Source organism: Carettochelys insculpta, chromosome 15 (genome assembly GCF_033958435.1).
Source record: "Carettochelys insculpta isolate YL-2023 chromosome 15, ASM3395843v1, whole genome shotgun sequence".
Taxonomy (NCBI): Eukaryota; Metazoa; Chordata; order Testudines; family Carettochelyidae; genus Carettochelys; species Carettochelys insculpta.
The window spans coordinates 37,972,792-38,000,442 of NC_134151.1; the positions used below are offsets into that span (position 1 = coordinate 37,972,792).

General features: G+C 46.7%; 1 protein-coding gene across 8 annotated transcripts in view; it reads right to left on the reverse strand.

The window, feature by feature from the left end:
- The window catches only part of EBF1 (EBF transcription factor 1), a 354,735-nt gene extending 327,518 nt beyond the window's left edge, over positions 1-27,217 (reverse strand). For all 8 annotated transcript variants that reach the window (XM_075010158.1, XM_075010157.1, XM_075010156.1 and 5 more), the window contains exons 1-6: positions 26,698-27,217; positions 25,435-25,591; positions 24,937-25,000; positions 24,508-24,563; positions 13,298-13,371; positions 3,922-3,990 (exon numbers count right to left, since the gene is read on the reverse strand). In XM_075010158.1, the coding sequence (XP_074866259.1) occupies positions 3,922-3,990; positions 13,298-13,371; positions 24,508-24,563; positions 24,937-25,000; positions 25,435-25,591; positions 26,698-26,831 (554 nt within the window). In that variant the 5' untranslated portion in view covers positions 26,832-27,217. The remainder of the gene's footprint in view (positions 1-3,921; positions 3,991-13,297; positions 13,372-24,507; positions 24,564-24,936; positions 25,001-25,434; positions 25,592-26,697) is intronic.
- Positions 27,218-27,651: the final 434 nt, after the last annotated feature.

Below are 27,651 nucleotides of genomic sequence, written 5' to 3' on the forward strand. Positions count from 1 at the left end.
TCCATTTCAGTGAGAGGAAAGATGGAAGGTATGTGCAGAATTTCAAAGTTTTCACTAAGTACAGAAAATTCCCTCATGATTACTTGTCTGACCTCCAGCACAAATCACAATGGAGCCCAACAACTTACAAGTTGAACTAGACTGCATCTTCTAGAAAGACACCGGTCCTGAAATTTACCTAACTTGTGCTTATTTTTTTTTAAACGCAACACTATCCATTTTTAGACCATCGCCATCACACTGACAAACCGGGACATCTAGAAATGGTGGGACCAGAAATTACCAAACAGGCAGTGTCATGAATTGACAACCCCCCACTAGAGGTACAGATAGATCTGCAGACAGAACAGGCCTCTTTATGCCAAAGTTTGTCAGACACCTGCTGGAGATCGTTGTTTCAATTTGTATTTATCTCAGCCAGCAGGACTGCTGTTTACTAAATCTACCCATAAAAGGTAAAGAAAAGCACAGCAAGCATTGACAGCTCAATTGAATATTAAGATCTGCAGTGGGCAGCAGCTTTTAAAAATCATCGGCTCGGGTGTCAAGATCTGGAGGCAGCTTTCCCAAATGAAGAACTAATATAAAGTTCCACTTTCCATCCTGCGTGACTTTGGTCATTATCTTTTCAGATTCTGACAAAGCAAACTTAATTAGGGAACTCTCTCATTAGTCTTTCAGAAAAATTAGCACAGCTTATGCTAATTACTCCTGTAAAATTTAATAAACTCATTGAAATGGGCATAGTGTAACGAGTTTTTATTTATTGACCTGAGATAAGTATAAGGAAAAAAGGTTAGGACACCGGGATATCTGGTGGGGTAATAAAACTACAATTTATTCAATTTCTGCACAGGAATTGTACTGCAAACCTTTTAAATTCAAATATGAGTTACAATTTGAATGTTAAATCAATCCAGAATTTAATGTAATGACAGGAAGTGTTACCTTTTTATTTTATGTAGGATTACCATACAGCCCAGGTACTGCTTCACTTGTAAGAGGAATCATTGTGCATTTGTGCTGTGATAATAATACTCGTTTTACAATTAGGTCTCCAGCTCTGTTTGGACGCATGTAAAAAAGGTTAGTGATCAAGCATATGGGGTACTCTAAAAAGACAATGCCACACACACTGTTTTTTCCGCATGAGCTTCCTTGAGATGACTGGTCTATAAGACGACTAGATTTATACCTCTCTTCAGAGAAGAAAGTGGAAGGCTAGATTGCCTATGGTCACTTTCATAGCTATATCGCATGCTGTGATTATAGATTAAAATATAAAGTAATTTTTAGGCTGTTCACACAAGGACCTATTAAATTTTTAATCCCATTTCTAAATAAATAAAAAGATACAGTCAGTATTTCCCAAATATCTAGTAAAAAAAAAATTAACTTTTAGGTTGACTGTGGAAGTTAACTAAGTATCCACAAAGACTGCTCTAGCTGTAGCCCACAAATGGCTTTCCTGAATAACCAGTAAAGAGGGCAGCATTTTTCATGGAAGTATGTCTAAAAAACGGAGAGTTTAGGTAATGATTCTGTGTTAAATTTAGATTAAATTCAAAGAGAAAGCTTTACCAGACTGCAAGGCAGGTGGGAGCGTTTAAGTCCAAATGTCAGATGAATTCTGCACATTCACATGCAAATAAAAATAGCTAAATACAGTTGTGCGTATCAGTTGACACAACAGCTTCAGATTTTACACATCCAGAAGTGACGAGCACAACTCAACACGTGTTCTTTTGCCAACTTTGTTACAACAATTTGGAAAAAGTATTCCTCTGAAGTTAGAGAGGCTCCCTGGCGACAGAGGTCTTTATACTTTTCAAACCAAAAGGAAAAAAAAATGAATAGGATAAGTATCACAAGAAACATCACTAAAGCCACTAACTGTACAAAGCACTAACTTATTTGGCCTAAATTTTCTGAACTCGCAACGGCCAAGAAAAGGTTTTAAATACCCTACTGGGACAGATGCACAGCGGCAACGATAGAAGCCACACTAATGTGATCCAGGTAACACAATCCTATTTCAAAAACAGAGGGAAGGCTAATTACAGCACTGCTGAGTCAAATTTCTTATCCCATTGCAACCCGCAGGAACAGGTCAAAATCAAATGTTATTCAAACCACAGTCATATCAACCTTCTGTATCAAAGTCACAATTTAAAACCAAGTGAAGAACTTAAAAGCTTAACCCATTCACAAACCAAAGGGGGCTCGTTGCAGGTGACGAGGTAAGATTTATATTATAATCTAAACAGTATTCAACTTGTTTTTTAAACCTGGTGTTCAAAATTGCTAGCCTCGTATCAGTTTAAGTAAATACTGCTAAAAATCGATCACAACTAGGAGGTTGAATCTTTTTTTTCCCCCCATAAAATAGTTTGTTGGTCTTTTTCATTAACGCCAATGAAAATCTGTACTGTTCACAGTTTAAATGAATTGCAACTAATAGCTCTGCAAATTGGACTGTTAAGCAAAATATATCTGCAAACCAGCTATTGGCATCTTAATATTTCATTTTGCAGAGCTGTGAAAAATGAATGAGAATTTTGTAGCTATCATGTGGCTCAAAATGCCACTTTAATATTCTATTTTAAACTGTTCCACTCTGCAGCCTACTTACAGATCTCTCTGCAGAAATGTGTTTTCATGTGCGTTTTTACTTCCCATGGTGTTACCTAATTCCAATTTTAAGCTAAAGGCTGTACAGTTAAAACATATATCTTTTAAATGAGCTCGGGACTAGATACGGTCTTCTCTAAGCTGCTAAAGCATGCAATTGCTTAACAAATCTCAAAACAAGAGATAAACCAGAAAGACCGACTAAGCACAATAACGCCAAGTGGTCCCTCTCGGTAACGTCCTCTTTTATAGAATTCTGTTTTTCTGCGGCACAGAACAGATCTGGCTCTCTTGCTTTTTCATATAAATGGACACTCCAGCAAAGAAGGTATTTTGAACTTAACAGAGCAAGCATTAACAGACAATGAGGCAAAGAACAACTACAGTCTATACTGTGCATTTCCTGCATGTATGTTCGTTTCCCTTCAGGGTCCCTGGATTCACCGATTACTGCATGGTATTGCTTTCCCTGTTTGATGACAGACAGCTTCAGTCCTTCGTGGCTATTTAACTCTCACAAAGTAATGCCACATAATAAGCTGTTTATCATCCATGTTTCTGTACAATGAATTTCAATAATTAAAATATAAAATGACTACTGTTCAGCAACAGCTTTGCATAATTTGCAAACAGACTGCAACTTGCTCAGACCAACTCAAACACATTTATCGTTCTACAGTGATTTACTTGGTCATTAGTAATACGGATCTGTTTAAAAGCACAATCATTAAGATGGGTAAAATAAACTAACCCACTGTCAATACAATCAACCTAGCACTCCAACCAAAGGCAACAACTAGAGAAAATCTCAGTTTGCAGATTTTTTAAACTGTTCTTATGCATAAATAAAAACCTTAAACTATAGGTGGATTGCATCCAACAGGATCACTGTGGCTAAAAGTGATAATGATTCAAACATATTTCAAATAAAAGTTAAATATTTATCAGCGCCCAACCACATTCCATAAATCATAAACTATTATTTCATTCCGGAAGCTTCCCTCGCACAGCATGTGAATTGAGCCACAGAAAGTCAGCAAGAAAAATATCCCCATTATGAACATGGATCAGAAACCAAAAAACCCAAGCGCATTCCAAAGGGCAGGTCTCACAGTTACATTCCATATGGCTCTTCCATGGGAATCACAACTGCACAGTGCAACGAATTTGGTATCAACAACAAAATTTCAGCCACATACACCCATCCCCTTTCCCATTAGCAACACAGGGCAGGTGTTTCATTATAATGAGGCATAAAATTAAATTGAAGGAAACAATAGCGGTCCTTACCTGTCAATTATCACTGGATCTGATGGAGTCTCATTTCTGTTGCCACAGCTTTTCTTGTCACAACACCGGCTACAGAGCAAAAGTGAGAGGATTTAGTGCAACCATTACACTGTAAAATCATCATTACGAACACAGGCGGTTCAAATTGCAAGCTAGAGTTACCATTCTGTCCCTGTCTGGAAAGCAGTCAAAGTTAGTGGGTCACATATGGGTTAATTACTACGTTTAACTTCTTGCACAGCTGCTTAATAACAGCAAACAGAAAGAGAAAGGGATTTTGCCCACTTTCACAAACAATAGTTCAGGGATTACTTCAAATGGGGAGTGCGGTCTCCCCCTTTTCACTGGGCCAATACGCGCCCATCAAGACCAATAACAAAAGTGGGCTATTTTTTCCAGTGCACATAATTTTAACATCTGGGTTGGGTGCTCACACTATGTGCTCATATTATATTATTGGTTTCCACGGGAAGTAGAAACTCCCAGCACAATATTTTCCCCTCTTAAAATACTCTTGTTAGCTGGGAAGCTAAAAAACAGGAACTCCGTCGGCTGCTGTTTTTTATGCCGGAGTGTATCTGTTCCTCTACGTTTTCGGAGACTTTTAACGATTGCTAATAGTGCTACGGAAAGCACAATGCTGCCGGCGGGTGCCCTGTATCAGGTCAGATACAAAGTGGGCATGTGAAATGGAAGCTCCCTCTGCAAAGCCCTGCTCCATTGCTGACCTTGAGACTTGGATTCTTTTGAACTAGGAGGGCTCATTGTTTCCAAAGACAGTTAAGTTGTTGTTTGTGATGATTGCTCCTCAGAAGTTATTGTCTATTAAGAGCCCGGCTCATTAAAATAGCACACTTAATCTCTAATATAATATATACCCATTTCTGCTTAGGGTGGAAACTAGTTAGAGCGGGTCCTGGACTTGGGATCCAAATCTCAAAGCTTTTGCTGTCATGACAATCCCATGGAACCCATCAGGTTCTTACCCACTTCCTTCCTTTCCCTAGTGGGCGGATATATATCTTCTGCTACCAAGGATCCCTTCCCTTGCATCTCCATCCCTGTGACTCCCCTTAACAAAGGAAACCCCCACTGAAGTAAAAGAACACAGCCCCAGGCTGTCAGGGCACATTGCCTGTGCAACCGGAGCCCCAGGACCATCCCACTCCTGGGCTTCCCTCACTCCTCAGTCCTATCATACATCTCTACCATGACCTCTGCGGCACCACCGTTACCATGTCATAAGATGGCCCTGGCAAGGGCTGGAAATCTGTGCACAGATCTGGGGGCAGGGTCCCCTATGTTACCCCCTAGTTTCCACCTTTGCCAGAGAGTCTGGGCCCTCTGCATTTGGCAGACTTACTGACTGTGGAATGACCCTAACATTGGAGGATTTGTGTTATACAGGGGCCAATAACCACGACTCCAGCTCCCAGGTCTATTTTTCCCACTTGCTATCTGGTCACCCTAATTGACTAAGGCCAAGAAGTCTCACCATATACAAAAATATTCATATTCATTGTAAGTGTCAGCTTTGCTCAGAGTGGGACTAAATAAAATTGATAACCATAACTGTAATTTATTTTGTATTTCAACATTCCAGACTAGAGTACTGGTAGGAATTACTGCTACTCTTACTTCTTCAGAGAGGGACTATTTTGTTCCTACAGAAGGTGGAAGAACACCAGTGCAGGAAGCAGTCACTGGAAATGCCACACTATATAAATAGCTCTTCCTGGACTATGACAAAGGTTCTCTTATGCTGCAGAACAATAGAGCAAATAATACGCAGAAACCCACCAAGTCTAGTGAGACAACCACTAGCCACACTAAAAACAACAACAAAATGGCTTTACAAACCCAGCCTGTTGAAATATGGTTTTCCAAAAGGAAAAAAAAAAAAAAAGCTTCTACAGGGGAAAACAAAACAAAACAAAAAAACAATGCTTTTCGTTGCCAACACGTCAAGGCAACTATTCAGGATTAAAACTTTCCAAAGGTAATGCACGTGCTGAGTGTTCGGTTCTGTGCAAGTCACCTTGTTTAGGACAGCCAAAAGATGTTCCATTTTGCGGTACACCCCTGGTGCTGATTCACCAACTAAACTAAAAGCTTTGACACAAAAAAAATATATACCAGAATTTAGGAAGGAATCAAATATGCGCCTTCGGTCAGGGGGACTCCCCCCACCCCCAGCTGCACAGGCTCCCCCTTTTTATTTTGTGCTTACAAAAGGGAACTGAGTTAGAATGTGTGCAATAGTGAAATTGACCCAAAAACGTAAGTAATAACCACTAATATTTTAAATGATTAAATTTTAATGAGAAGCATAGTTGGCACAAGTTAAGACACTGTGATTCCTGTGACTAATGTGAAACAGGGCCAGATTCTGGCATTCTAGCGTTGCCATTTAGAAGAACCTTCTCCCATGAGTCACCCCCTCACTCCAAAAGCATTACTTCAACAGAAAGCTGGCACTGAGCATGAGGGTATCAAAAGCTGGCCCCGTGCAGCCAGAATCTGCCACTTACGCTGTTCAAGACCCCAACCCTGGAAGCTTGGCCCCACACGTGCAGAAGCCAGTGTCCAAGTGTGACCCAACTGGGGTCTGTCCATGTGAAAAAAGGTTCTTGGATCAGAGCCAAACTAGTGGTGGGACAGATCCCTTGAAGGGACCCCTGAGAAGAATAAGCCAAGGTGGAGCAAAGAGGCATAACTTATAATGGGGAGGGTTAACACATGCTAAGGCTAAAGGGGAAATGAGTTCATTCTGTTTCCTTGCAGGGGAGCTCACCTTCAAAATTCTGGGTAACGTGGCCTTGCTTCTTGAGTGGCCGCTGAATAGGGCTTCCTAAACCACAAAGTACCACTAAACAGGAGTCATGGTGGAGGTGCAGGCAGCAAATGCAGCTTCTGAGCCCTTTTCCTTGGAGCTTTATGAAATACAAGGAAGGGCTAAAATGTTGCTTTCAAGAGGGTTTTTCCCAGCTTGTTTTTACATTAGAAATTCAAGCTCTGTCCATCCTGGTTTTTCTATGGACAACTGAATAATTAAGACACGCCAGAAAGCCTCAATTTGAAACCTCATACACTAACATGAGAAGGGATGTTTTTTAACCAGTCTGAGTCAAATGCTTTAGGTTTCGTTAACAGCTAATTAACACCTGGGATGGCAACTGTCTCTGCTAAATATGCACCTCCCTCATCCTTTCAGCTAAGAACCACGAAAGCCCCCAATGCTCTACTCTGAGTCCTCCAAGAAATACTCTGGCAAAAACAGCAAGTGTAAGAACACAAGAACAGCCACGCTGGGTCAGACCAAAGGTTCGTCTAACCTAGTATCCTGTCTTCCGACAGTGGCCAATGCCAGGTGTCCAGAGGAATGTACAGAACACTGGTAATCATCAAATCATCTATCCCCTGTTGCCCATTCCCAGCTCCTGACAAAGGCTAGGGACACCATCCCTGACCATCCTGGCTAATAGCCTTGATGGACCTGTCCTCCACGAATTTATCTAGCTCTTGTTTGAGCTCTGTTAAAGTCCTGGTCTTCACAGCATCCTCCGGCGAGAAGTTCCACAGGTTGAAGATGAGACTTGACATTCTTGATACTTCTACGGTTAGGTACAAAAGAAAAGGGGACTTTTTAAAAGAATTTTCCATAGACCAAAAGGAAGGTAGAGAAAGGGCACGATCCCAATTTTTCCTTGGCTGAGGGTCACTTTTGAAGCATGCTTTGCTTATGAAGCACCAAAAAGAAACACTCTGTACATGGGTTCATTCCCTCCCCACACACACACACAACCCGCTGACCCCTCCTGGAGGTCCATAGGGGACTCAGGCCAGACTGCCAGCAGGTTCATCCCGGTACCGCTGGCAAACTTGTGCACACTGTCAGATCACACATCAGGCAGGGCACTTGTGCTCATGCTGAAGCTAGCAGCCAGGAGCCCGAGCTGGATGGCCACATCTTGCCCCGACTTAACATACATTGAAAAAAGGCTCCCAACCAAAAAACAGACCTGGACACAGGCAGAAGAGAGAGCCGGCTACAGCACCCTTCTTATCCACCACTTCCTGTTCCCTTTGCTCCTTCTCCCTCATCTCAGCTGGCGGCTGCTCTCATCACATCCAGACCAGCCTCCTTCTCGCCAATCGCTCCCCTCCTCACCTCCTGCAATCCTTCCCGCCCTCTTCACATCACTACCACCTCGGTTCTCTCTCCCTCGAGCTGTTGGCCAACGCTGTCTCTGCTGCTTGGCCTGCCTTGTGTGGATGGAAAGGGAAGGGAGCAGCCCCCCAGGAGCCTTCTCCCCTTGATGCACATGGGAAGGTCACTTGGAATCACAGTCCCTGTCCTTGGGAGCGCCAGAACTAGTCCTTCTACGTTCTTAGGGGACACCCATCTCCTAAAGAGCATGGGGAGAAAGCAGAGTCTTATCTTCATTTCCTATTTTGCAACTCAGCATGGAAAGAGCGTGTGGGGAGGCAGCAGCAGTCTACACAGTTAGGCTGGGTACTTCCAGCACAGCCCTGGCACGCAGACGAGTTCTCAAAGCACAGTCCTGCTCTCTGGCTCTTCTGGAGCTGGCCAGCACCCGCTGTTCAAGGCTGTCTGCACATCCAGCACTAAGACTTTGCACTAGAGAGCCCTGAACAGGTCTTGTCACCAGCGTGCAAACTGCAACCCGAACAGCGCGGTTTTATGGATAATTACTAACGGTGCAGGCAGATGTTCGGCAGTTAGCCCGGTGCAGTCAAATCACAAGCACTGTGTTAGCCAGCGTGGAGTGCCTCTGTCAGTGTAGAGGAAGGATTTCCTAAGTTTAAAAATTTAAGACCTAAAAAGTCTCCTGTGAAACCCTGCCATGGGTCTCCAGGAGGGTGGGTATCTTTAGATCTGCACCTTAGTCCACCGCCCCGTGAGCGAACCGAAAAACTGGTAGTAGTAGAAGGGTCTTGTCTTCCATGTGAACTTGCCACTAGTGGGAGACGGAGACGCTCTTTGGCAGTGGGTTTCACAGACACATAGTGTTGAGACTTGGGGCTAATGGGTTCGATTCCAGGTTCCAATGCAGCAGGGGAGGGTTTTCTACCAAGAGCACAGGCCAGACCATCCCTCTTCTCTTAGTCTGGAACCCAGCCCCAGCGTGGCCCCTGGCAGCCAGAAAGCACAATTGCAGGTGAAATCCCACTCAGCCCATGTGTTCTCAGTCCCCAGACTCTGGAGGGTCACACCCACCCATTCCCCTGTCCATGGCCCCTCACTGCCCTAGCCCAAAACAGACCCAGGAGGGGGAACACAGCTCTGGAGGCATGGGATGGATGAAGACAGTGGCAAGGGAGACAGGCTGGAGGGTGGACCTGGGGCCAGAGCTTCAGCCAGCCTGAGGTGGGAAGCCAGAAGCTGGACCCACCACCAGACGGGGCTCCACTCTCGGCCTTGTACCTTTCTTTAGCCTTAGGGCAGGAATGGGGCCTCAGTCAGCAGCCAAATGTGGGGAAAGGTCCTGGCACATGGGGAGCCAGGAGCCTGGGAGCTAGCTGGCAGCCACACAAGAGCAGAGCTGGGGTAGGGGGGCTGGGTCATGTTCAGGTCCTGCCGAGCCCCCCCCCGCCACCAAAACTGTCCTCCATGCCCGCTGGGGATGCACCTCACCCTTTGGGGACCTCTGCTCTGGAGGCTGGAGTTTGCACCGTCTGAGCTGTGAGGGGCTGGCGCATACTCCGAGCAGATGGCAGCTTCTGCCATTTTGATGCCAGACTTCAGCAAGTCTCTACTGAACATGCACAAAGTGCGATGCTGAAGATTCTGTTCACTTGGCCAAATACGGGTGAATTTTTATGGGGGTGGCACAAGGCAGCGGTCTGACAGCAAGGCCACATTGGTGCCTCATTTCAACTCCCTGCTCCAAAGCATGGAGATGGGGAAGTTTCTCAGCACAACAGCGGTCATTTTTTTAAACCAGGACAAAATAGTGTCTTGCCCCTTGGAAGTGACAGAGCCATTGTTGTTTAAATTTTCCCAGAAATACAGCCTTGCCTATTTACCATGCATAGGAAATTTCAGCGTGAGGGACTTAATTCGGCACAGTTGCAATCAACTGAAAGCAAGGTTTTACAAAGGAAAGTGTCGGGCAGTTGCAACCAGCCACATCCCTACCTGCGCTGACTATAATAATGATTTCCATGGAGTCAGTGAATTCTTCTCAACTATTAGCATGTCAGCCAAAAGAACAGCCTTATTTTGTAATCTGCAAAGAACAATGAAATCCCTACACACACACACACACGAAAGGTAATTCGCTCACTCTGTTCTGCAACAATTAAGGGCCTGTACATTTGAATTCTTTGTCTTATCCACCCCATAGCTTTAGCACACTATAAATACACAGCTTTTGTCACATGAACGCAAAGTTTTATTGCACAGTTAGTTGTGATAGAAAGCACCACAGAAAGTTGTTTAGGAAGTAAATATCTAAAACAAGCTATTTTAAAATACAGAGCCCTCACTATTTCATGTCTGAAATGAAGAAATTTCATCTTAGGGAAAGCAAGCTGTCTTTCACACCATATGGCTAATGGTAGTGAATAGCAATTAGCTGAGCTGATTAATGGGGAACAGACTCTAATTTTATGCTTATAATTGAGGCTGCATTTGCACCCCCAGTGCAAATTCAGCACATCCCAACTTCCACTTACAACAGGCAAGAAATCAAGGGAAACAGAATGGTTAGGAAGATTTTTTTTTCACTCCCCAGTCTCCTAAAGAGCATCAGATTTGCAATTTAAAAGAGTGTTGGCAACACAATAGATGATAGATTTGAGTAATAGGGTCAAGCAGCCTGGTAAACAAACAGCACCCCTTGCGAATCTCAGGCTGCCAGGGAAATCCTAATCTCTAACATTTGCAGTATGAAACATGAAGTTAGTTTCTTGCTATCAGGCATGGAATATTTGCCTGCAAGGGTCTGGGATTTTTTTCTCCCCCACACTTTATATTTTTGAAAAACACAGAGAGCAATTAGCTGTAAAGAAAAACAAGCATAATAAAGAGCTTGAGCCAGTGAATTTTCAGAACAAGTATAAACTGCATTTGAATGTCATACTTTTCAGCATTCCAAAAATGGAATAAATTTTATCTCAGTCAAAGTATATTGACATGAGTGTAAATCTTAGATGTTGACAGGTGTTGGTCTGTTGGCTGAAATTTAAAAAAAAAAGCACACCTAGAAAAATTAATGCAATAAAGTCTCTTCAATTCCTACGGTTTCAAAAAGAGACAAGGAGGGTGAGGAAATATCTTTTATTGGAGCACCTTCCGTGGGTGAAAGAGACAAGCTTTCAAGCCACCCAGGGCTCTTATGGTCTTTCAAAGAGCGTTAAGCAAGATTTCAGCTGGCACTGGCTCTGCTGAAAATGAAGCCGCACTCTACTGGGTTTAGAATGAGGATTTGCTTTTGCTCCAGTGGAAGTTACGAGGAGTTGTACTTTTGCCTTCGAGAGCAGCATGGTCAGGCCTTCCCTGTCAAATGATTATTACTGGTATTGTGGTACCCCCCAGAGGCCCATATCAGGTGCGCAGATATATAGGCAGACGTGTTGACACTGACCCTCTAAACACGCCTCCAGATGTTTAATTTCAATCAAGTGACCAGCGCTTGCTGTTGTTCTCAGACTACTTATGTGCAAAAAGTTAAGTATATTCCACTCAGGAGCCTTATTCAGCGTGTCTAGTTCATTGCTGGGTTCCTGGGCAGCAAGCCATGCAAACAGACCCATGTATTTTAGGGTGATCCCTGAGCTGCTGACAGGACTCTGCTCTTGTTTGTAAGCAAGGAAGAGGCTGGGAGTTCTTAGCATAGCGAAATCCCGACAGCAGTCAGACACAGCAGCACCCAGCGCCTCTTGCAGACCTTAGTTCACACTAATCATGCCAGCCTGCCACTGATCATCTCAAACGGCTTTGCCAAATGGGTTTTTTAGTGAAAATATATTGCAAGCCAAGGAGCCAAAGCACTGCAGGTCACCCAACAGGCAGCTGAATCAACACTCTCCTGTGCACAGGGCTCCCACCCACACCCTGGCCATGCAAGGGGTTTAGTCCATTGCGCCTGTGTGGAACAGCAAGGCAAGAGCAGCACTGCCTCTCAGGAGAGCCGTGGGGAGGATGAAGCCAGGGGCTCCACAACAGTGCAGATCCAAGGGTCAAACCCACCCAAGAGGTAAGCTCTGGAGTTGCTGAATCTTCCTGGAGATTTGTCCATAAACACTCACATTCACAGGCCAGGCTTAGTCACTCAGAAGTAGGTATCAGGGACTTGGGCCCAAACTGCTACTTTTTAGTAAACATTTTTTAAAAGATACCATTCGTGCAAGCACTAAGCATGCATTTTTCCCCAAATTCAAGTGACTTCTCCTAACACTGAGTTCATGCCAAGATTCCCTGCATCTCCCTGGAGAATTCAATCTTTTCTGTATTACTGTATCTACTGTTTAACTCCTGCGCTCTTCAAGCAGGCAAAATACCCCCTAACTTCCCTGGGACTGCAGGGTTGGGGTTAAGAGCACGTTCTAAGGACTCTGTGAAAAGATCCCCTTAGAAATAAGAAAGAGAAAACAGGAGTTCAGTGTTCTTACCAGCTGGAAGAGAGACAGAGCCATCCACCAACTGCAAAAATGGCCACATTAGGGAGGGTAAAGGCTTGGCTCTGCCACATTTAAAGGGAGAGCCCCAAAAAGGCATGGGGGGTGGGTGGGAAGGAGAGAGATCCTCCAAAAGACAGCAGAGCCGCACTAGGGCTAATTAGGAAATCACCCAGAAAAGAAGGTGTCCCCACCTTGTGTTTTGCTATCACCAGTTGCACAGAGAGCTTACTAACTCTGTAACTCAGACTGACAAGCGCAGCCCCAGTAAAGACAAACTGCAAGGAAGGTTTACGTTAAGTGGAAGAAGAGAGAGCTGTAAATTCCAAGTCTGAACCCGGCAGAATTAAAGCCATCTGGACCATCAACAGAATGCTTTGTCATTTTATTAGTGCAGTTATGGTTGTGAGGGTAAATAATTACAGCAAGCAAGATTACAATTTATTTTATTATTTTTGGTGAGAAAACATATTCTGGGCCCATTAATGCTAAGGTGTCTAAATGCAAACCAGTGGCAGACTGCTAAGGACAAACCTCTATAAATAATTTAAAACTGATCTGATGACTGAGACTTTGCTGCTAATTACATGAGCTGAACTCTGTTATTTTGAGATTGTTTAATGCAAGAACGATACATTTAAGTCCTAAAATAGCTCCAGGTCCAACCTAGATTTTGAGAGACAGATTCATCTTCTCTTTGCTAATTAACTGGAAACAGAGTTTTTCTTACCTGCACATTATTTCATGTGTGAGAAGAACTCTGCACATTTCTGGGTTCTTGTCTTGGCCTTCATACACTATCGCCTAGAAAGAAAACACATTTTTAGCTACACACCAAACTGAATCTGGAATAAATAAAATCTACCACGATAACGGAACGCTTAACTATTGTTGCGGGCTAGACAGCTTGCTTAAACAGCCAGCCTCACTGTACAGGCCGCTTCAAGCTCTGTAGTTGGAGAACTCACTCAGTTTCTTCAACCAATGCATTATGCACATCTTCAGAGTCGTGTGTAGGATGGGCTTTTTTAGTAGTCAAGACAACCACAATTTTCCTTTCAATTCAGCATAAAGTGCAGTCCTAATAGCATCAAAACCCAGAAGGCCTTATAGCTTACTTCACAGCCTATTCTTCAGGCAAAAAACAGCTTGGGTATTTTTAATTCCAAAAGCAAGGCTGTTGTATTGACTGTGCACTTTACTACTAGCTACCAAAAAAGTAAGGGTCTGATGGATTCTCCACTCCTGCCCACAGTGCTCGGTTGATTTACAGAGGTATAAATGAGATGAGACTCAGGCCCACTGAAATCGAAGAACACTGGGGAGTGGGCGAGGATAAAACAAAGAGGCAGGGATGCATGGATCTTAGCTGACAGAGGAGGAAAATCCTCCTTATTTGCCAAAAAGCCGGGAATACGACACATCCACATCTAAAATAGGACCTACCTCTGCAGTATTCCCAACAATGGTTTAAAGGGTGTATTGTAAATGGACTGGCATTACCGGCCAGCCTAAGGGAATAAAGCTGCTCACAGCTGATTCAGAAAGTGTTCCTACCTGCTTAAGCAGTCTTAGGTAAGCCCAGAGCAGCAGCATAGCTGCATTTGCTGCTGGTAGCAGGAAAAGGTGATATATGACTATTGTTTTGCCCTAGAACACATCTAAAGTAGGTCAGGGCCATATCACAACGTCACCCTCACCCGGCACGGCCCTGTACATTTCTGTCAGTGCCCCAAGCACTGCTCCCCTGTGAGGGAAGCCCCCGAGAGTTCACAGAAGTGCTAGGTAACATTTTCAAAAGCATCCATGTGACTTCCGATCGGATTTAGGCTCTTAAGTCACTTAGGTGGAAAGATTTTTGGAAAGATTTCACCCCAAGTCCCAAAGACCTACACCCAGACAGGTCTGCCCTTCCCTGGCACTCAGAGAAGACATACTATGCTCTGTAGCTCTGAGTGGGTGAGAAGCAGCAATCCCCGGGAAAGGAAATGAGAGAGCAGCAGAGATGGGCAGCAGCAGGGCACCAACACCTTGCGATGTGGGAGCTGAAGAATACAATGGAGGGAGCGCCCAGCTTGGCTTAGGGCAGCCTAAGAGCCACAGGGTTTGCGGTACAGTTTATCAGGCCTGGCAGTGTTGTCTAGGGCACAAGACTCGGGGTGAGGAGACCTGTGCCCTCCCCCGTTTTGTCAGTTTCAAAAAGCAAAGCTCACTGGGGCAGTGACCGTACGTGTTTGTACAAGGCCTAGCCCCTGAGACTGTCAAGTCAGCTGTGGCCTGTAAGCAGAACCACAATCCACATAACGCAGTAAGATCCCAGGGGGCTTTGCTGCTTTGAAAGTTCATCCCTTCTGCCTCCACCACAAGCTACCAAACACCCTCCCAGGGAGGGGAGTGTTAGAAGGAAATTCTGTGAGGTGGACAGCACGGAGTCCACAGCAGCTTTCCCCAGTGACCCCGCTGGAAGATTTAAAATGCCCTTAGGAAAAGTTTTCCCATTCCTTGGTAGCCTTTCCTTTTATTATTGCACTCTAGCATAGGATAACCCAGGGAACCTTCACATCATTCATTAGTTGATTCAGCTACTAAAGCCGCCTCTCTGATGCTTGGAGGGGGAAGAGGTTTGCTTAGCACAGAAAGGGTTCCCATACATTTGTGATCCAGTAAAACCCTAAGTCCAGAAAATACAACTGAGCTACATATGATGAAATGCCTAAAACCAGGAAGAAAACAACGTTCGTACATAAGAGTCTCTTATAGAACAAGATAAAATTAAAATGAAAATACAGAAATCAATAAGTAACAAATTAAGACAACTTAATATGATAACAAGAGATGATGATAGACTAGTTTGCATTCAGCAATATCTCCCATTGAAATCAATAAGTGCTTTTCCTACATAGAGTCATGAATCTTACATACCAGAAGCTGATTTTTAAACAGTGTTAAAGCAATAATATTTATTAACAATACGCAGTATAATATGATTTAGCAATGCCACCAATAATATCAGGGATTGGGCTGTTAGCCTTGTACAGGATGCAGGCTAATTTTCAGTGCTTTGTGTATGCCCTTGAAGCAAACACCAGTATGCTTTTGTTTTTTGGATAAAACGGAAAACATAAGGTACTAGATTTCCCACCTCTCTCTTGAAAGTCAGTCTAGAGCAGTGTTTCTTACACAGCGTTCCACAGAACACTGGTGTTCCGTAAACACCTACAGGTGTGTCACGAGCATTTGGGAAAATACACGGGTGGTCTACATCTTCCGTTATTAAAACCAGATACGTTACTTCTTCGTTGGTCTGATACATGATTGAATTACTTTATTTTGGTTTTGCTGCCCTTTTTTTAAAGAAAATTTTCATAGGTGTTCCGGATAAAAATATTACTGTTTGGTGCTCCATAGTCTCGAAAAGTTTAACACTGGTCTAGTGGGTGTGGTGTTTCATGAGGGGTCTCTGATCCCATCCCTCTTTGATCAGTGAACTCTGGTCAAGGCAGCTGCTGTTGCTGACATTCAGCTCTGAGCACCTCAGTGTGGTCCCACGAGTCCCGCCCTCCTGTAAGAGGCTGAGAGAGTTCAGCACCCACTGAAGAGTCACCCAGCACTTGGCAGGATTGGGCCCTTTGTTTCAGATCAGCCTGCAGGGCAGCAGCAGGGGGCATGTAAGATGCACTGGACTTGTCAAGATTTGACACTGTTCTGTGGTATAGAGCAAACCCAGAGATGGTGGCAATCACTCGGCTGGGAGGGTAGATTATACTCCCGATCAAACCAGGAGGGCTTTTCAAAAAGACATTCCCGTTAAACAATTATAATAAAAGGCTGTGGAGAAACTCTGTGCCCACTAGGCCACAGAATACCCCTATTTTTATTGTGTGTGTTGAGAGGGAACCGGGGGGAGATTCTTCATCTGGACAGAAAAAGGAAATCAAACAAATCATTCCGACAATCTCTCGTGGGCTTAGCCCGGACGTTGACTGCTAACCTGGGAGAAAGCAAACGTTACCCCCAAATCAAGTCACAGGCTGGAAAACTCCCAAACTGCTCCTGCTGCCCTTAGCAGAGCCACATGCCACCTGAAATCAATGGCGGTGCCATTTCTTACCATGCCGAGTTCCCCACTGCATTGTGTGTAATTATCCTTGGCACATTATGACCCAGTGAGAAGTTTGCCTGAGCAATGACTGCAGGCTTGGGCTCTCTATGTTTAAGCCCTGCTATTATAAAATAGGGTTTGCCTAATATGAGCCAATCTTGTGCCCGCCAAAGTCAATGAGAGCAAGATTAGGTCAGCCAGAAACTACAAATGAGAAAAAGTCAATTTAATTTATTTTCCTTTTCTTCCTCTCCCTTCTTTCTTCCTGCCACTATGCTTACTTAACCTCCAGGTGCCCACTTAAATAACCTCACTAAATAGGAATAATAAGCACACAGAGTCAACAGCATGGTACCTAATCACCTTGTCTGTTGTGTTTATCGTCAGTGATCCTCTGCTTGGGTGCATGATGTTCTTAAGCCCTCCAGCACATTAAAGGTTAGGTTTTTGCTTTGTTTGCACTTAACTATGGTAAGTGAAGTGATACATATTTGTAACTTCACAAAATAACCTACACGCATCTCTAGATCTCAATCTTCTCCTTGCTTGCAAGTACATGAGATTAATCAGAAAGTTAGTTTCCTACCAGGTTGTCCCAAACTCGCCCTGCTCTAGTATATTTCCCAATTTCTTTGCGCAAAAGGGAGTACGAATACAACTCTTCGTTTGCATGAAGTGCAAATGCAGCAGCCTGACAAGATAAAATGATCATCCAATTTATCCATTGGTGTTGTCGTTACTCTACGAAGGCTCAAACTGTGCTGTTATAAAATAATTATTTCTACAATTTGTTTTGGAAAGGAAACAGGAACTGCTAAAGTTTCAGATCTTTACATCTGCCACAAGCACAGATTACTTTACAGGAAGAAGCTAAAATGGTGCTGCCTGTGAAAAAACTCAGTTTTGAGTTAAATAAAGGCATTCGTTTGCCAAAACTATTTTCATTTTCCAGTATTTTTAAGATTAATTTGTGAAGACTGAGCTTTGGAGCGGGGATTTGTACCAGGATTCTGCCGAGCTCTGGCATAGTCGTAATTGGGCCGAACAGCTATCACGTTAAACAAAGAGTTCAAGTGAAAGTTAGGTGTACAAAGTTAGATCACAGGGACAGGGGATGGGGTGGGGCGAACGTGGGGCTAAAAATAAGGTTGCAAATACACCCCAGAAACACATGACAAAAGAACGCCAAAGGAAACACACTACATATTTTGTTATTCCGTTTTGTTAACTTCAGTTTTTGTATTTTTAACTCAATTTATTTCATACTATGGGAAAATTCTTTAGAAGAGGGTTCGTCTTACCTGTAAGTGACCATATGTTAAAATGTTTGCCTCAAAAATTTATTTTCCATTTTGGAAAACCTGACTCCCATAAGTAATCCTCCTACAAGAAGTCCTATGAGTAAGAACCACTCATGCAAAAGAGTTTGCAAGATTGGCCCCATCCCATAGTAGTGCCAAATACAGATTTCAATTAAATGAAACTGACTATGATGCCCTATCAGCTGTAAAACACTTGTTTCCAGAATATGAAAATTACTAAACTAGCCACTTTCCAGTCATTCCTAGACTTCAACTTTTCAGTGATGCCAAATAGGTGAAAAAGGGAAATAGCAAACTAAGGGGCTGATCCTCATTGAAGACAATGGCAGTTTTCGCCTAAGTAAAGGCTGCAGGATGGAGCCATGAAATAAGTGGTGAATAAAGTTGAAAGATACAGAGCCAGATTCTGCTGTCAGCTGCTCCAGGGTAATCCAAATTTACACCAATAGAACCGAGGGCAAAATGTGGCTCCCAGTGTCAGTTTACCAGTCAAGCAGGCCTGTTTTCAGAAGCGGATTAGAAGCAATCCTAAAGGAATGAGATCATGTTGAGTCTATTTGGTTATGTCATTGCTGTGATTTACAAACGAGAGAGAAAGAGTGAGCGAGCGAGCGTGCATCAAAAGCCATGCACTGCTAAATGCTTCATTTATGTTTCACAATAAAATGTCTCATTAGTTGAAATAAAGAAGAGTGAAAAACATTCAAGTTTTAAAAAGAAGATCTTCTTATACACAGGTCCGAAAAGAATCTTTGATGATCGGTGCAGAGATAAAGTTTTATATTTGAGGCTGGAGATAAACATGGAGCTATATCTCTGCAAATATCAGCAGGATCAGCATAGATCCTTTTTAGGCCCATCTTTAAACAAATCCTCTTTTTAAGATCCTCTTCATACACACACACACACACACAGACACACACAAACACCTGCATTTATGTATAGAGGACTGGTAGAATCCTGACCCCGTTTAAATCAATGGCAGTTTTGCAATCGACTTTAGTAGGGCCATGATTTCACCCCAGAAAAAGTTATAGCTATCTCACCTATATATAAAATGCTGTCAGCTATAACAGTGCAATAAATTATTTTGACTTGGAATGATTGATTAACCATTAATGACCTAATCCTGCACTCCTTACCTAGGCAAAATTCCCAATGATTCCAATGGGGATTTAGCCAGCGTACGTAATGCAGCATTGGGACCCAAAGAGGGGGGAGGTAACTCTTTCTTTAAAGCTCTAACCAGAATTCACTAATATCTAATTATTTTATCCAATCTCTCCATCTCCGATATGCCAGTCAGCTTTGTAACTTATTCATACGAATTAAATACATTTCTCTCGTCTGATATGTTCATTTTTAATGGCTTCCAAACATTCACATGGAAACAGCTCTAGCGTGAATATCCCAGAACAAATGGCTGTATATTACACAGGAGGCAGCAGTTGGGTTGCCAGACTGGGAATGCAGTAGGCCATCTGGCTCGAGCCGTCTCTCCAAAGCCCTCAGCTTTGTTTTCTCCCCCAGACTCCAAACAACACATTTTCCACTGTGATGAGTTTACATTTGCCCAAACACAGGTCCTGATTGTGCATTCAAATTCCAAATTTCTTCATTCCTTTCTGTACAAGAAAATTAAAATCACCTGCGCTTTTGACATGTTACCAAAGGAGCAAGAAAGCTGCTAAAATCTGGCACAATGTAAACTTCCCTGTCAGTGGGTGCCGGTTTGTTTCATGGTTTTGCTGAATATCTGACACTCTTTTGAGCCTTTTCTGCACGTATTGATATTTCTTTACACAAATATGTGACTGCCAATGAAGAATCTGGAGAGGGCACTGACTGAGGAGCTGATCGAACATCTGCGTGCCCGGTGGGATAAAATAGGGCAATCCACAGAAAAATGCACTTGGAACTAGAGTTGAAAGTACTTGGGAAAAAATCAAAACATAAACAAACTGAGTAAGGCTGAATGAAGGATTTTGACTCAGTAGGACTCTGGGTATCACACGACTTGCAGTATCCAGGACTCCTTAGCCTTATTTCTATTCACCAGATCATTATGTAGATGAATAGATGAAATGATGGGAAGAGGAGAGGGAAGGTATTTGTTATTTAGCTCCTACATATTTCCTTTATTAATGAAATATTCAAACTTAATACAAACTCAGCTGAAGAACTAGATAGATAGATAGATCCTTAGCCTTGTCTGCAAGCACCTGTTTTATTGGCGTGGGTACATTTTACATATTGCAGACAAGTTCAGAATACATCATTGTTACAGCCAGACCTACTGCAGTAGGAGCTGCTAGTTTACTGAAAGCAGCAGCTACAAAGTTTGGGACCCTACAGGACTCTGAATGCGGTAGGAATCTCATAGTGATGTCAAATGAGGTACTAAGATAATGTAAAAGAAAACTGAATTAAGACAATATTAGCATTTAATGCTTTTACCCTTCAAAAATAATCTCCCTATACAATTAATCCATACAATTATTTATATTTAGTGTTTGCAATGTAGAAATTATTGTTACAGTTTATAAACATAGCAAGGCACTTCAAAGCAGTGAAATAAGCATGCCATACCACTGCTTCCTCGTTGTAACTACCAAAGGCCAAGCATTAGCCTGGAAAGAACAGGATAATGCACATTTTGAGCCCAATTTTGGTCTCCTTGCTCCAGTAAAACTGCCACTCTGGTTTGAGATGTGCAAGACAGACAGTTCAGAGGCTGCTCTGCACACATACGCAATGGGCCTGATCCACTTCACGCTGAAGTCAATATCAAAATTCTCAATGAGTTCAATGCTAGAAGGATCTGGCCCCATGTCCCTTATGCTATCATAGAAGACAGAAGATACATTCACACCCTATCACATGTGAATTACTGTGTTCTGGGCATGACAGGGCTTTCCTTTGCTTGTTTGTCTGTGGGCTGGACACTCAGCCGCTCAAGAGATACGGATATGGCCTGATCTGTTTAGACTGTGAACTCTAAGGGTATGCCTGCACTCCAGCTGGGAGCAAGCTCCCCAGAATCATGTTAGCAGGTCTTGCCCTAAAGCACACTACAATTGGCAGCGTAGTATCCGTTGCAGAGATTTGAGCTAGTCACCTGAGGTTAGACTTAAGGGATTGGGCCGGCTTGGAAACAGAACTCCTGTCTGAGCTGCAGTGTCCACCCAGCTATTTATAGTCTGCTAGTACAAGACCCCTGCTGTCCAGCTCACTCCCAACTCATACGGAAGCACCATATCTCTTCTCCTGTGTGCTTACGGCACCTAGCCTCAGGGGGCCCTATTTCAGTAGGTGGTATCTGTATGCTACAAGAATACAGAATCATCATTTATCCAAAGCGTTTGCTACAATTACGAGAAACATGTTAGAGAGCGAGAGATCACAGGTTTGATTTACTGAACCTTAAAAAAATCCTTCACCATTCACAGGGATACAAAATGTGCAAAGTACAGCTGCAACATCAGGCATGTGCATTATCAAAGTCCACATCAATTCTCTAAAATTTTACAAAAATCTGAGGCTAGCTTATTATAGATCCTGGAGACCTAACCTACTCAAAGCTTTGCTTCTGCGGGACTTTTCAATGGTCACCAGAAACCCCAGAGAAGCTATAATTTCAGTCCGAACACTCATAATTACAAAATCTCTCTCTCTCTCTCTCTCTCTCTCTCTCTCTCTCTCTCTCTCTCTCTCTCTCTCTCTCTCTCTCTCTCTCTCTCTGTGTGTTTGCGCACATCCAGGAGCACCCATGAAAACATGCATGTTCCTGTCACAGCTTCAGTTTAAAGTAATGGTTTCATTATCCAATTTGTTCTGCGCCTGCTGGATCAGAATACTACACCTCGGAGTAGGCTGACAAAATATTTAACTTTCATTAAAAATGGGAGAAATTTCAGACCGACTTTGCAACATTTAGTAACAGCTTGATGGTTTGAAAGTTGATGGTGAATCTGTGGCTAAACTATAAATGATATCGTCACATTTGAGTAAATCCGTGTTGTATGCTGTACTTTGCTGTCTAATGAGTATTTTACTGACTGCAATAAAAGCCACCAAACCTCTGAACAAATGCACTCAGAATAAACAAGCAGATTTACGGTTCAGAAATAAATAGTAGGACAATTATGACCTGATCATTCCCAACTTTTGTTAAAAAATGATAAATATGTCTTCAACTAAAAGGAAAACAGACAAGTTTCCCCTACAAATACCTAGTAGGAAAACAAATTAGTTTTCCCTTTATTTCACTATTTTCTTACTCTGAATTCAAGCAAATATTTTAAACACTCTTTTCATCAACTCTACTGTGCTTTTCCAAACAAAATAATATCTAAAACTAGTGCAAAATATCTAGTTTAAGACTAATTAAAAGCAGACTATTTTCCTTAAATTTTAAATATGTTTTGCATCTGCATGATATGTTTTACAAATAAACTGCCTCTCTTTTCTCTCTTTCCAGAAAGACTCTCCGATGACTTGATCATAATGAGAGAGCAAGAGGTCAAACAGCCTTAGGATGGACTCTTCATACGCAAGATGCCTTTGTTAAGAAAATAATATTTTGAATCCATTGCTCTGCATAAATTAAAAGATCTATTTTCAACTGAGTTGCATAGAAGGGGGGAAATAGCTTTGCATTTCTGTAACTATATGAATGGTGTTTAAAGGTGATATTCATTGATAATACTTTTTGCATGGTCTATCATGCAATATATGGGATCCAAAACAACTAAAAAATTAGCTGATGTATCAGAAAGGATTTTCGTACTTTAAACATGAACTAACCAATATGCGCCTGAAAAAATATGTGACACAGGAAATACTTTTCAAGATGTATTGTTATAGAATATGCTGCTGCTGTTTTAATTCATACAGTCCCTTGTTTATATTTCAGAAGTGTATATTTATCACAGATCAGTTGAATAGTTGAATTCTATATTATAATTACTCTAAGTTTCCTCTTTTTTAAAGAAAAATAAGGACAGCTTTCAATGGCAGGAAAAGATGTTTTGTGAACATCAAAACCAATTTTCTAAAACAAACTCAGCACATGGAACTTTATAGTTTGGTGTCAAAAAAGAACCAGACTACAAGCTAGGGGAAGACTGTCTCAGCATATGACAACAATTTGAACATACCGGAACTGGATTTTTTTTTCTTTCTCTGCAAGATATTTAATATTTTAATTTGCTTTTGTAAACAAAGCATTTTTTTCTTATAGAAATTGAATGGGGAGGGGGGAAAATCCACTAAATAGATTAAAAAGATGCAAATTCCAGGCTGTTTTAAGGTATTAAAATGGCAATTTATTATCACACATAAATGCTCTTTAAAATTAGCAGAATAAAATACTAGATTCTTTAGAATCCTAATGGGTTTGGAAAAACAATATCTGATTTTTTTTTCAAAAAAAAAAAAACGTTTCACAAAAATCCTGGCTGTACCTATACACACAAATACAATTCTGTGGTTTTGCATGTATATGCACACTTCGTTCCTGGCGAGGAAACGAAATGCCATGTTTAAAATTAGTTTCAATCTTTTTTCCCCCAAGCTGGCTGTACTACAACTAAAAACTACACTTCTCTTCCACTGTAACGTATGAAAATAATTTCTTCTGCACCTATATTGTGCGTGGCTATTTACACAATGAAAATCACTCGAGATTTAATCGCTGGTCCTTTAAAACAACTAACAAAATAGCTGCAAAGAAACAAAGGCTGGATACTTGCTGCGGTGCCCGGCTGGTGGGTTGTGCTTATGTTTGTTTGTTTATTTCTAGTCACTCTCACCATTCGAGCAAAAATCCCAGGCTCTGCAAGCCTTCCGCGAAGGCGGCCCGGCACCGCTTCATTTTTAAAACTGCTCCTCATTAGAACGGCCGATTTTGTTGGCAGTCGGGGAGCGCGCGGGGACTTGCCCATTCAAAGCGCGGCTGGTTCTGCACCTGGGAACCCGCGGCGCGGGTGGACGCCCAAACCTGGGGCCGAGGCGCTTTTTCGGAACGAGACGCCCCTCTCCCTCCCAGCCCGCCCTGCCGGCGGAGGAGCCGCGGTTTGCATTCCCGGCCGGGGAGCTGCGCCTCCTGCCTCCCGCGCCGGGCTCTGGTGGCTTTGATGGCATTGTTTGGTATTGTCCGCGGCCCGGGGAGGCTGCAGCGCGGCGCGGGGACCTTTGCTCTGGATGAATTGCAGCGCCTGCCGCGCGGTGCCCGGGAGCGATGGGGGCTCGAGGAGGGCTGATACTGGGGGCGGCGATGCAGGAGGGCTGCCGGGGAGCCAGGGCGAGGCCGGGGGGCTGGCTGGGTGGCCGGGCGGCTCCCCCAGGGGCGGGAAAGGGCCCTGCAGCGAGCGCAGCTTGACGAGCTGCAAATGCTCCGCCACGCCCCCACCCCGAGCGGTCCCCGGGGCAGCAGCCGCTGCAGCGCCCCAGCCCGGCGCGGGAGCCGCAGCCTGGCACGCGCGCCCCCGGGGCCGAGCGGCGCTGAACACTCACTTGTTTGGTCATGGAGTCGATGAGGCGGACGTAGAAATCCTGCTCGGTTCTTATCCCTGAAACACAGCGGGGCGGGGGGGTCGTCGCTGAAGGTTGTTGGATTTGCATGAGCGGGGGGGAGGGGGCTGCGCCCGGTTTGGCCCCGGCCCGCCCGGGGAAGGGTCCCAGCCCAGCTCCCTGCGCCCGACCCCCGCGCCGAGGGGGGGACAAGTCCGCCCGCCGGGCAGAGACGTCCCCGGGCAAGCGGCGGCGGCGCCTCGTGGTGCATTGCCTGGCGGGGGGTGGGGCGGGCAGGGTGACCCGAGGAACCGGCGCTCAGCGGGGACAAGCGGCGCGGGGCAGAACGGAGCTCGCTTGCAGAGCTGGGGGCTCCCGTGGGGGGCAGAGGCCGGGCCAGCGGGGGGCTCCCGGGGGGGGGGCAGAGCTCACCATTGCTGTAGAGGAGCTGCAGCCGGTAATGGATCCCGTTGTTGGTCTTTTCGCTGTTGGCTTCCTGCGGTGGAGGGACACCCAGAGCCCGCGTTACCACGCGCCCCCAGCGGGCTGTGCACCCCCTCCCGCGCCCCCTCGCAGCGCCTTCGGCCGGGGCGCTTGGGGGCAGCAAAGGCAGCCCGCGGGCCGGCGTGGGGGGACCCCCGAATGGGCTTTGGGGCGCGCGTGTAGGCGAGTTGGCAGCGGCCAGTGTCCGCCGAAGGGAAGGGACGGGCAGCGAGTCTGCCAGGATCGGGGAGGGGGATCTGGAAGGCGCCCACGCTCCGCGCACGTGTTGGGGACACAAGGATCGGGGCCCCCGAAAGGGGGTCGCTGCTCAGAGCCTCGGCTAGGCCTGCCCCGTCCCCGGAGGACTAGCCGGGAGCTGCTCTGCGGTGGGGCAGAGGGGTCCGTGCCGGGCGCAGAGGGGAGCAGCCGCTCCTGGGAGCCACTTACTTTCTCCTTCTCCACGAAGCCCACGAAGGCGGTGCGCTCGATCTCCACCGGCTGGCCCTGCCGGTCGTACAGCGCCAGCACGAAGTGGAAGAAGTTGGACTTCCTCAGGTTGGAGGGCGGCTGCTTCTCAAAGTGAGCCCGGGCCAGGCCCACCCCGCTGCGGCCAGAGAGACCGGGTTAGACAGCCCCGGGCAGCACCCCCGGCCCCCTCCCCAAGGCAGCTCCCCGCGAGCGCGGCGCCTGTCCCCAGCCAGGATAGCTCCGGGGGCTGGGCAGGCGGATCTCCCCCGTCCTGTTCTGCCCCGGGGGGAGGCGTCCCTTCGGCAGCGGGTCTGCGGGCGGGGAGATCCCGGCTGGAGCCCCCCGGCCCCGCGCTGCTCGGTCTGCGCGCGGAGGACGAGCCCCCAAAGCAAAGGAGCAGCCGGGGGGAGCGAAGTTCATCGCTGCTCCGTGATGCCCCGAGCCGGGCGTGCGAGGGTCACCGGCTCTCTCACCTGCCCCCCGGGATGCTGCACATCCCCCGCCTGCGCGCGGCGCACAGCGGAGCGCCCCGGAGCGGAGCCCTCGCCCTTGTTAGCGCAGCGCCCAAACTGGGCTCGGAGCTGTCAGTGGCTCGACCTGCTCCGGCAGCAACCGCCGCCTTTTGATTCCCGGGAAACCTCCCGGGGCAAGAACCTCCAACATCTCCCCGCAGAACTTTCCCTTCCTCGGAGGCGGCGGGCGGCGCGGCGCGGGGCTGTGAAACACCCCAGAAGCTGCTGCCGGCCGGGCCGGGCTGCGCGGTCCGAGCGCCCTGGGTGGCGGCGGGGCGCAGCGGAGAACTGCACAGCTCCGGGATGCAGCTTTGCAAACCCACCGCGGCGCAGGTCCGGCTACAGCCGAGCCCGGACAGAGCTTTGCTCGCCGGCCCGCGGGGCAGAGGGGACGTGGGTCTTTGCAACAGCCGCCGCCCGGGGGGCAGAAGCGTCGCGGGGCAGGCCAGGGAGACGCGCCCGCCCGGCTTCCTTTGCAGAAGGCGGCACCGGGCGGGGAACAGCCGAACGCCGCCTCGGGGCACGGTCCGCCCGCGGGAGCCTCCGCCAGCCGCCAGGGCCAGCCCCGAAGTCTACCTCGGCCGCCGCGAGCAGCGCCCCCGGCTTCCTGCGAGACCGCCCGGCGCTGGCCGGAGCCCAACGGGGCCCCGCGACGCCCGGCTCCGGCGGGGGCAAACTCGCCGCCTCCTGCCCAAGCGAAGGCGCCGGGAGCCGCGCGCCCGGTCCCTACCTCTGGGCGGCCGTGTTCGCGTCCAGGACGCCGGCTCCCTGCATCCAGGTCCGGACCGCGTTCATGCCCGCGCCCAGGGGCTCCTCCTTCATGCTGCCGCCGCTGCGCTGGATGCTCTCCTGGATCCCAAACATGAAGCCCCCCGCTCGGCGCCCGCTGCTCAGCGCAGAGAAAGCCCCGCGCGCGAGGCGACGGCCGGGCGGCTCCGGGCGCGGGGGCTGGCTCGCTCTCGGCGGCTCTCCGGGGTCCAGGCGGAGCCGGGCACGCACATTGACCAGGCAGGCGGAGGCCGGCTCCCGCGTGGGGCTCTCCCCGCGGAGCGAGGGGCGGAAGGAGCCGGCTGGCGGTTCACGGAACAATAGGCGCGACCGGCGCTGCCGCAGCCTCGGCTACACCAAGTGTCATTTTCCAGGGACAAGGGAGGCGAGCGGGTCCCCCCCCTCCTCTCTCCCGCGCCCCCCAGCCCGGGTCGCCCCCTCCGGCCGCCGCCCCTCGCAGCGCTGGGAAGAGAGAGAGGGGTCGCAGCCCGGGCGGCTGGAGAGTCTCTCGCCTCCCCCCACCCCCCTCCCGCCCGGCCCGGCCCGGCTCGGCTCGGCTCACGCAGGAGTGAGTTGCGGGCTCTCCCTGCGGAATCCACTTTGACTGTCCCCGCAGCGCGCCAGGAGCGCCCCAGCCCCAGCGGGCAGGGGGCGGGGTCTGGCCGCCCGGTCCCGCCCCCTCCTTTGCATCGCCGCCCCGCCCCCCTCCCCGCCTGCCAATGGCCGGGGGGCGCTGGGAGACGCCCCCTCGTTAGCATCTCCCCGCCCCCTCCCGGAGCGCGCGGCCGGGGCGGCGGGGAAAGTTGCACGCGGCGGGCGCTGCGGCGATTCCAAACCCGCCGGCGGCTCCGCGACCCGGGGCGCCCGGCACGTGCACAGGCAAACTCGGACCCGCCGCCGGCCCGGCCCGACCCGA